This window comes from Ranitomeya variabilis, chromosome 4 (assembly GCF_051348905.1).
Source record: "Ranitomeya variabilis isolate aRanVar5 chromosome 4, aRanVar5.hap1, whole genome shotgun sequence".
In the NCBI taxonomy this organism is placed as follows: Eukaryota; Metazoa; Chordata; class Amphibia; order Anura; family Dendrobatidae; genus Ranitomeya; species Ranitomeya variabilis.
Genome location: NC_135235.1, coordinates 679,420,478 through 679,431,255, shown reverse-complemented (window position 1 = coordinate 679,431,255; position 10,778 = coordinate 679,420,478). Strand labels below are relative to the sequence as shown.

The 10,778-nt window shown below is 42.0% G+C and overlaps 1 protein-coding gene across 2 annotated transcripts; it reads right to left on the bottom strand.

Annotated features, from left to right (window-relative positions):
- Window positions 1-485: 485 nt before the first annotated feature.
- Window positions 486-10,530, bottom strand: LOC143766342 (uncharacterized). Of its 2 annotated transcripts, none has more exons than XM_077253957.1 (7): window positions 10,390-10,530; window positions 5,251-5,400; window positions 4,942-5,121; window positions 4,745-4,868; window positions 4,564-4,661; window positions 3,639-3,729; window positions 486-2,754 (listed from the first exon to the last, which is right to left on the bottom strand). In XM_077253957.1, exons 1-7 carry the CDS (start codon window positions 10,435-10,437, stop codon window positions 1,316-1,318), a joined length of 2,130 nt encoding a protein of 709 aa, XP_077110072.1. In that variant the 5' UTR covers window positions 10,438-10,530; the 3' UTR covers window positions 486-1,315. The 2 variants fall into 2 exon arrangements, with proteins under 2 accessions (XP_077110072.1, XP_077110073.1); XM_077253958.1 differs by lacking the exon at window positions 10,390-10,530 and adding an exon at window positions 6,460-6,745.
- Window positions 10,531-10,778: the final 248 nt, after the last annotated feature.

The window sequence follows — 10,778 nt, the reverse complement described above, 5'->3', positions numbered from 1 at the left end:
TTCCACCTTGTGGAACGCACGCTGAGCCTGCTGCTGCCGGATACTCCTGCATTTCTATGTGGCGCCTCTTGTCCTGCCATGGCGACTGAGCCGAGAGCCCCCCCACCGGGAGGAAGCGGCTCAACCCAGGAGCTCGTCCGCTCGACTGGTCTCTGGGCAGAGGGACTCCCCACTGGGAAGTTTCTGCCCTGGGCTATTATCGTGGGGGGAAGGATATTGGCCCAGCCGCACGATCCCCCCCGAGCTCTCCGGATCGGTAATCTTCTGCGCTGCACTGCTCTCGTGTGTCCCTCTATTCAGGGACAGGAAAAACACTGAAGGAAAGGGGGTGGAGTGGGACCTTTTATCCTCTCGTGTTGTTTTTCCTGTCCCTGCAAGGAGGAGGAGGACGTCCTCCAGTGTGCTGTCAGGGGGACGTCCTGGAAATACGGCCTTTCATGCAATAAAATGCAATTTAATTATGCAAACAAAATACAATGTGATTTCCTGGTTTTTATTTTTAGATTATGTCTCTCACAGTTGAAGTGTACCTACAAAAAAAAATTACAGACTTCTTCATTCTTTGCAGCTGGAAAAACCTTGCAGGATCGGCATACTAACAAACACTTATTTTCCCCATTGTATATATTTTCTCCAGGTCAGAGCTATTTTTGACAGTCAACAAAATACAATTTTAAAGTAATTCATTCTTTACACTCTAGGTATGATAATGACTTCTCGCTGTGTGGGATTTTTTTTATGTTTAAAAGGGTTGTTCTCTACTTGGACAATTCTTTCTCAATCCTTATGTCTGGTCCTATTAAAATAAAAATAACTATTCAAATCTTCCATGACGATGCAGTTCCAGTAGTGTCAGCACTTGCGTTCACGAAGCTCATGTGAGTTTGTTATGTCATGTGAGCCCTGCACCCAATCAGTGTTGATGTCACTGTCCCCAACTTCAAATTGAACAATAGGAGGAAGTCCGAGAGCAGCTGCAGCTCTGGTTTCCTGTTTATGTTTAATACTTCCGAAGGCGGGGTCAGTGAAGCCGGCACTGATTGTGCGCAGTGCTTGTATACTGTAACAACCTCACATGAGTCCAGACACTGCTGAATTGGCACTGGCAAGGGAGCTGAGTATAAGTATTTTTGCTTCAACGAGGCCAAACATAGGGAATGACAAGGTGTTGTCCTAGTAGTAGACAACTGTTTTAAGAAGTTACAATTTTTGGTTAAAATATTTCCAACATTCTGAACATTAAAAAGGCTTCTTCCCTGTGCCGCTTCTCTGATGTTTATTAAAGAGTTGAATTCCATGTAAAACATTTGCCACATTAGGAACAGGATAAAGGCTTCTCCCCTGTGTGGGTTTTCTGGTGCGTAACCAAAACGGATTTCTGTCTAAAACATTTCCCACATTCTAAACACGAAAAAGGCTTCTCCCTTGTGTGGGTTTTCTGGTGCGTAACCAAAATGGATTTCTGGTTAAAACATTTCCCACATTCTGAACAAGAAAAAGGCTTCTCCCCTGTGTGGATTCTCTGGTGGCTATTAAGCTGCACTTTACGGTTAAAACATTTCCCACATTCTGAACATGAAAACGGCTTCTCACTTGTGTGGGTTCTCTGATGCTTAACCAAATCTGATTTCTGGTTAAAACATTTCCCACATTCTGAACAGGAAAAAGGCTTCTCCCCTGTGTGGGTTTTCTGGTGCGCAACCAGAACTGATTTCTGGTTAAAACATTTCCCACATTCTGAACACGAAAAAGGCTTCTCCCCTGTGTGGGTTCTTCGGTGCCTAATAAGATCTGATTTCCGATTGAAGCATTTCCCACATTCTGAACACGAAAAAGGCTTCTCCCCTGTGTGGGTTTTCTGGTGCGTAACCAAAACTGATTTCTGGTTAAAACATTTCCCACATTCTGAACAAGAAAAAGGCTTCTCCCCTGTGTGGGTTCTTTGGTGCCTAACAAGATCTGATTTCCGATTAAAACATTTCCCACATTCTGAACACGAAAAAGGCTTCTCTTCTGTGTGGGTTCTCAAGTGGCTATCAAGATGCGCTTTCAAGATAAAACATTTACCACATTCTGAACATGAAAAAGGCTTCTCCCCTGTGTGGATTCTCTGGTGGCCATTAAGATATGCTTTCCGGTTAAAACATTTCCCACACTCCGAACATGAAAAAGGCTTCTCCCCTGTGTGGATTCTCTGGTGGATATTAAGATGTGCTTTCCAGATAAAACATTTCCCACATTCTGAACAGGAAAAAAGTTTCTCCCCTGTGTGAGTTCTCTGATGCTTAACAAAATTTGATTTGTGTGTAAAATATTTACCACATTCTGAACATGAAAATGTTTTCTCCCCGGTGTGACTTTTCTGGTGACTAACAAGATTTGACTTCTGGTTAAAACATCTCCCAAACTTGGGACAAGAAAATCTATTCTCTGTGTGAAATTTTTGATGCTTAACAAAATATTCTTTGAGGGGAAAACTATTTCCATGTTCTAAAAGAGAAAATGTCTTCTTTACCTCAGGAGCAATTGGTTTTTTAATGCTTATTTTGTGACTTTGATTTTCCTTAGTAGTCAGTAATGAATCAGAAGAACGGACCTGTTTCAAAAGATCATATGATAGATCTTTGCTGTAAAGGGATGATGGTTTATCTGGAGTAATTGCATTGACTTCAATTGTATCTTGTGGGATCTCAGGATGATCTGATTTAAAAACTGAAGATGTCAGCTGTCCGTCTGATCTCCTTCTGCAGTCATCTGTTAAAAATAAACCTAATTAGTTTTCATAAAAAAATACTTGAATGTTACATATGTTAACATTTCTACGTAAACTGTCCATAACATGACAAGTTATGTTACATACGTAATTAAAAATAAATAGACAAATAAAATCATATCTCAGCGCCAATGTGATCACCTGACAAACAAACAATGTCAAAGTTTATAGACAAGATGCATTCACAGTTTAACCAGAAAAAAAGTGACAGAATAAAAATGTTATTGATACATGGTATTAATTTTCTTTTTTTCTTTCTTGTAGCAAGAGAATAAAAGAATAAAAATAAAACAATAAAATTGGGGCTGAGATTTGAATTTTTTGTCTATTTAAAAATGTAATGTGTCTGTACTTGTATGTTTGTGGTACTCCTGGACCCTGATGAAAAAGTCATAGAACTTGGAAACGCGTAGAATAAACCAAACTTCTTTATGTGAACACATCCGGACTTTCAGTTATTCAGAGGTGCAGATTATACCCATGCTCACCCATGTGTTTTCCAATGTCTGGTCTTTTTTGGACCTGTGGTTCTGCTGCAGTGGATAATCCTATATGCTATAATAATAGCTCTTACTAGTGAGAACAATCTAATTGTATTAACCTTAGTTGTTTTGGATAAGACGCTATTTTGCGCTATTGTCTCCAGAATTATTCATAAGAAGAAATATTAGATATTCAAAGAATTTTTTTTATAATAGTGTAGAGCTGATGTGTCAAAGTTTGGATGGAGGCGAATGCTGAGGTCTAGAGGCAAAATGGTGATCACTCGATTGTGATATGGCCAGACTACATCACAGATAAAGCAGCCACAGCCAGTGACTGAGAAGAATCTGTGACTTCTCTGCATTTAGTGGTTACTACTCACCTGGGTAGTCATATGTAGGAATCTCCTCTTTACACCGCTCATCACCCCTCCCAAATGTCTCTGTAGTATTAATATGGGTCAGATCTTCACCCTGAAACAAACATTGTAAAAGTTATAGACAGATGGAGAAGTCACATCTATGATCAGCTCTAATCCTACCATCAGAGTATTACTGCCCTTACTGGCGCATAGGGCCTGATGAGCAAAGGGGGCCCGCAGCAGGTTGCCTTTCCTCTGCGGGCCCCAGCAGCTCAACTGATTGTGTGTCATCAGACATACGGCCAGTTAAAATCTGTTGCCTTGCGGGAGATAACAAGCTGGCAGCTGATGTCAATGGTCACGTTGCCGGTGTATGATGTCACTCTCATACAATGGTACGTGACTCAGATGTATCAAGTGGAGGACACCGCAGGACCTCAGCCAGGTTAGGATATATTGTTTTTGTAAAGCCACAGTGTGAAGCTGCATTATCCTACTATGGGGTACAATGTACTGCTATGGGGGTGCATTATACTACAGAGTGCATTATACTACTATGGGACTGCATTATACTATGAGATGCATTATACTGCTATGTGGCTGCATTATTCAACTATATATGACATTGTCCTATATAGCAGTATAATGGGATGAAATATACAGATACAGATGTGGAGTTTCTCTATGAGTGGGCAAATGGGACTGTGGAAGGTTTGAGGGATGGAGGCGGAGCTGGGGTGTAGCCTGGGTGAAGTCCCAAGGGGGCACAAAAGTTTTGCCAGTATGAGGCCTTGAAATTCCTGGTGGCAGCCCTGCCTGCCATCTGCATTGTTCTCATTACATATAAAACATATAATACTGGTGAATAAAACAAGACTGAGCACAAGACCTTCACAGCCGTCTACACATCATAGGGGAAATCTAATGACACCTTCCCTCCATCTACCTGATGATCCTTAGGAACACTGGGATCTTCTTGTTTACAGTCCTGTGGAAGAAGAGGGCGGGGACATCTTTCTGGTGTTGTCCTCATACTGGATAGAACTGGAGGAAACATATACAGGGACTGAATTCATTCTTTACATACAGATAATTATAAGCTGTGTGAATTTAGTCCTGTTTATTACCTGGTGATGTGAGAGACTGGGGAACCTCCATCATGATGTCCTCGTACAGATCTTTGTGTCCTTCTAAATACTCCCACTCCTCCATGGAGAAATAGACAGCGACATCCTGACACCTTATAGGAACCTGACACATACAATGACAATGTCATCCCCGGATACCTTCATAGCATTACTGTTTAATGTCCCAGCATTCCCACCTCTCCAGTCAGCAGCTCAATCATCTTGTAGGCGAGTTCTAGGATCTTCTGGTCATTGATGTCCTCATGTATCAGGGGGTGAGGTGAAGGCCCTGCGATTAAGTTCAGCGGTTTTTCGCATCCCTCAAACACAGGTTCCTGACAGTGCTCACTAGAGGTCTTCTTCACCACTGTGTAATCCTGGTTATGGAGAGACACATTAATAAATCTCACTACAGACATTTCCAGAGTCCTCACCTCTCCAGTTCTGTCCATCTGTTATTCCCATAGATAAGAATGATGTAATGTGACATCATCAGTATCTCTCACCTCTCCAGTAAGCCGGAAGAGGATCTCTAGGGTGAGGTGTAATATCCTCTCCGCCATCTTGTCTCTGTCCATATCCTTCTGTGATGGGTAAATCAGGAAAATTCTCTTATATAGAAGATCTTCACTGAGAGGATCCGATATTGTAGAGACCTGAATGAGAAGATGAGCCGATGTAACATAAAAAAAATCCTGTGTAATAATACAATTACTGGAGATAATAAGGGAAACATATGAGGAAATTTATTATTTTACAGTATTTAGTTTTTTTCTTTACATCTACTAATAAAACCTATATATTTAGGCCACAGACAACAAGCAGTTTCTTCCTCGGAGTCGGCAGCTGAATACGTTTCTCATAGACTCATCTTCCATAACGCTAATTCTCGTCTCATTTACCGACACTGGAATCGGCATTAGCAATACTGCAGGAGATATTCATTACACGTGACAGGAGAAATAACTACTTCATGATGAGGACGACATCATCTACTACTACGGCTCTAGAAGCATATTTGGCCAGAGTCCGTCACTGACTCCATCACCACCGGCCGTCTATATGAATGTTTCCCGTCTTCCCCGCACTGTAATCTTCTATCACGTTAGATCTCAGGTCTGATTCACACACAGAAGTTTGAGGCTTTTAGAAAAGCTTGTTTGTAGGAACAACAAGACAGGAGGAGTTATGTGATGCCAAAGTCTCCATGTACAGTGTTTTTTTCAATCTGCATATGATGTATTTTTAGCATTTTCCAGTAGGCTTCCATATATTAAATGAAAAACAACAAAAACAGGTATTTAAAAGTAACAGAATAAAACTGAAGATGGCAGTACTATGCGAACATTATACTGTGTGGGAGCCCCATAGTATAAGAGTAATACAGGTTTCCTTGGTTCCCGTCTTTCATAGTTGGGTCATTTGTATCTATCAGCGGAAAAGGAACAAAACCATTGTGATTCTTATAAGGAGACAACACAAACCCCCTAAATATAACATTTTATAACAGCCCCACAATCTGTGACTCTTCAGGGTAAATCGCTCTCTCACCATTGGATTAGAGCTGATACTATGAAGCTAAAGTGAGTGAACAGACTTTCTGTCACCTCCATAAAGGGGCACTTTTCCATGTTTGTCAGAACTGTCCGAGGATTATTAGAGGGGATAGTTTCCCCCCAATTAGAAGGGACACCTGTGGGTATTGGGGTCTTTACCTGCTACAGTTCTGGTGTGGACCCTCCACCCACACTCCACATAGAGAATAATGGAGCCTCCAGCACCGACCTGCACCCGCAGACGGTATGGGCTCCTTCCAGGTGTGACGTCATTTCCGTGTGTCATACTGGGGTGAGGGCATTTCCTGACTTAGCAAAGGCTCAACCCTCCACATACATGGCTGCTCTGCACACAGGACCTGTGATGAGGTCACAGGAGGGGAGGAGTCAGGGGTCACATGATCAGGGGCCTCAGTGTATGCAGCACTCTGCTGTGCTGGTTGTCATGGTGCTGGATGAGGGGAAGTTTATGTGTGGGGTCAGGAGCTGTTTACAGTGTGGATGTAGCAGAGCCGTGTGTACGAGGTGTACGGAGCGGAGCCGTGTGTATGAGGTGTACGGAGCGGAGCCGTGTGTGTACGAGGTGTACGGAGCGGAGCTGTATGTGTATAGAACTTTACTGCAGTGACTTCAGTTCCTTGTTTGTGGATCTTTCTGCCTTCAGTCTGTGAAATGCAGCTCGATGGGGTTGAGATCTGGTGGTGACTCGGCCATTGCAGAATATTCCACTTCTCTGCTTTCGCAGTATGTTTTGGGTCATCGTTCATCTGAATTGAGAAGTGTCGTCCAATCATCCTTACTGCACTTGGTTCAATCTGAACAGAAGGTATTGCCCTGTACACTCCAGAATTCATCGAGCTGCTTCTGTCTTCAGTCACATCATCAATGAACACTATTGGCCTAGCGCCATTGGAAGCCATGCATGCCTGCGCCATTACACCACCTCCACCATGGGTTACACAGTATGTGCTGTGCTTAAGCACTACTTGTATAGATTTGATATAAAACATGCAGAACAGAGTAGCTACATAATACAATATATGGTGAACAAGGGGAAAATAACTCACCTACTGTGCTACGTGGAGGTAAAAACCAGATGGGCGCTGTGAAAAAAGTGTATAGCTCTCCCCAGAGTAGGATTTTCTCTGAGGTCTCAGCTGCCGGAGGTAGCCGAGACCCTAGAGGACATGATTCGGGTCGGTTTTTACCGACCCCCAAGTTACGATAGCCGTTATTAACCATATAACGGAGACCGCAAAAGAAGTGCTATTTGCCATTTAATTTCTCTGTCCTCCGATGTGGTCTCCGATCGCCCCCTGATACTTACCAGTGTCTCCCGGTGTCCCTGGATCATCCTACTTTCCCCCACAGCCTCTGGCATCTTCTTCCGGTAAGAAAATGGCGGGCGTATGCGCAGTGCACTCGCCGAGATCTGCCGACCGCCACCCAGCAACAACAGGAAGACTTTTCCTATTGGTTCATTTTGGTCACTGTGATAGACCCTATCACAGTGAGCAAAATAAAAAAAGTATATAACCCCCCCTTTATCACCCCTTTAGTTAGGGAAAAACAATAAAATAAAATGTATTTATTTCCATTTTCCAATTAAGGGTTACAGTTGGGCTAAAGTGAGTTGGGATAAAGTTAGGGTTAGGGTTGTGGCTAAAGTTAGGGTTAGGGTTGGGATTAGGGTTATGGTTGGGATTAGGGTTGGGACTAGGGTTAAGGTTAGGGTTGGAATTAGGATTACGTTTGGTATTAGGGTTAGGTTTGGGATTAGGGTCATAGTTAGGGTTAGGGGTGTGTTGGGATTAGGGTTGGGATTAGAGTTAGGGGTGTCTTGTGTTTAGGGTTGTGATTAGGGTTATGGTTAGGGTTGTGATTAGGGTTAGGGGTGTGTTGGGGTTAGGGTTGGGATTAGGGTTAGGGGTGTGCTGGGGTTAGGGTTTTGATTATGATTATGGTTAGGATTGGGATTAGGGTTAGGGGTGTGTTGGGGTTAGCGTTAGAATTGGGGGGTTTCCACTGTTTAGGTACATCCTATAGTGACATGGCGCCACCATCGATTCCAGCCAACTTGACGTTCAAAAAATCAAATGGTGCTCCCTCCCTCCCTTCTGAGCTCTGCCGTGCGAACAAACAAACAAAAAAATTGCGGGCTAAAAATCATTTTTGTGGAAAAAAAAAAGATTTTTTATTTTCATGGCTCTGCATTATAAACATCTGTGAAGCACTTGGAAGTTCAAAGTTTACACAACACATCTAGTTAAGTTACTTGGGGGTCTAGGTTCCAAAATGGGGTCACTTGTGTGAGATTTCTACTGTTTAGGCACAGTAGGGGCTCTGCAAATGCAACATGACGCCCGCAGACAATTCTATCAAAGTCTACATTCCAAAACAGCGCTCTTTCCATTCCGAGCTCTACCATGCGCCCAAACAACGGTCCCTCCCACATATGGTGTAGCAGCGTACTCAGCACAAGTTGCACAACAGCTTTTATAGTCCAATTTCTCCTGTTACCCTTGTGAAAATAAAAATATCATTTTTGTAGAAAAAATATAATTATTTATTTTCACGGCTCTACATTATAAACTTCCGTGAAGCATCTGGGGGTTCATAGTGCTCACCACTCACCTAGATAAGCTCCTTGGGGGTTCTAGTTTCCAAAATGGTGTCACTTGTGGGGGGTTTCTAATGTTTAAGTACATCAGGGGCCCTGCAAATGCAACATGACTCCCACAGACTATTCCATCAAAGTCTGCATTTTAAAATGTCACTACGTCCTTTCCGAGCCCCGATGTGTGCCCAAACAGTGGTCCCCCCACGTATGGGGTATCAGCATAATCAGGACACACTGGACAACAACTTTTTGGTCCAATTTCTCCTGTTACCCTTGTGACAATAAAAAAATGCGGGCTAAAAATGATTTTTTTATCAGCGGCTCTCCAAACGCGACAATTCCAGCTAATTCTGCATTGAAAAAGTCAAACAGCACTCCTTCTCTGGCTTGTGCCAAAACAGTGGTTTACCCCCACATATGGGGGTATCAGCGAATTCGGGAGAAATTGCACAACAAATTTTGTGGTTCATTTTCTCTTTTTACACTTCTGAAACTAAAAAGTTAAATGTTAATTTTTTCCTTCCACATTGCTTCAGTTCCTGTGAAGCACGTAAAGGTTTAATAAACTGCTTGAATGTGGTCTTGAGCATCTTGAGGGGTGTAGTTTTTAGAATGGTGTCACTTTTGGGGTATTTTCTGTCATATACATCCCTCAAAGTGATTTTAAATGTGAGATGGTCCTTAAAAAAATGGTTTTGTAAATTTTGTTGTAAAAATGAGAAATCGCTGGTCAACTTTTAACCCTTATAACTTCTTAACAAAAACATAATTTTGTTTCCAAAATTGTGCTGATGTAAAGTAGACATGTGGGAAATGTTATTCATTAAGTATTTTGTGACATATCTCTGATTTAAAAATTCAAAGTTTGAAAATTGCTAAATGTTAAACATTTTCGCCATATTTCCATTTTTTCATAAATAAACCCAAGTACTATCGAACAAATTTTACCAATAACATGAAGTACAATATGTCACGAAAAAACATTCTCAAAACCGCTAGGATCCGTTAAAGCGTTCCAGAGTTATATCCTCAAAAAGGGACATTGGTCAGAATTGTAAAAATTGGCCCGGTCATTAAGCTGCAAATTGGCTCTGTCTCTAAGGGGTTAAATGAAACAGGAAGTAAAGCTGTAATGAGAACAATGTCAACATATGGCACTGTTGGATAAGTTATCACAATACAGTGATTCAATGTTATCAATACACTACAATTCAATATTACAAAGCATTGTAAACTGATTATATGTATTTGTATAAAGGCATGACACTCCCCATCTGGCAGCCAGGGGATGCCAAATAAACTTTAAAGGGAACCTGTCACCCCCCCCCCCCCCCAGGCGTTTGTAACTAAAAGAGCCACCTTGTGCAGCACTAATGCTGCATTTGGACAAGGTGGCTCTTTTAGTTATGCTCCTTGCACACGCTGAAATAAAAACTTATAAAATGTGCCCCCTCATACCGTGAAATTACCAGGAAGGTGGGACTTTCCTTCCTAATCAGACGCAGCGCAGTCGTCATTCATACCCCCTTGGCGCCGCCTCCTCAGCGTTGTTTGAATCTGTCCCGGAGCCTGCGCTGTAATGTTATCCCTTGGGCAACTGGAAGGGAATGGAGGGCACCACCCATAATATATCATAAAATAGAGGGCAATCAACCCAAGGTGTGTCAAATTGTACACTGAAGAAAACAAAGAAAAAAGAAACAACACCAATTGGGGAACATCCTAAATGTAAATATCCAATGTTAGAGATCAAGAAAGTAGAAAAATATAAATTTTATTTGAGTCCAAAACACACAAAACTAGAATAAAACCATTTAAATACCATATAACAACATACCCCAATGAGAGGTAAAACCCC

Coding starts and splice junctions, on each gene's coding strand:
- LOC143766342 (XM_077253957.1), bottom strand. CDS start 10,437: ATGACGACTGCGCTGCGTCTGATTAGGAAGGAAAGTCCCACCTTCCTG. Junction 3,730..4,563: donor GTGTTCCTAAGGATCATCAG/GTAGATGGAGGG, acceptor TGTTTGTTTCAG/GGTGAAGATCTGACCCATAT. Junction 2,755..3,638: donor TCCTACATATGACTACCCAG/GTGAGTAGTAAC, acceptor TATTTTTAACAG/ATGACTGCAGAAGGAGATCA.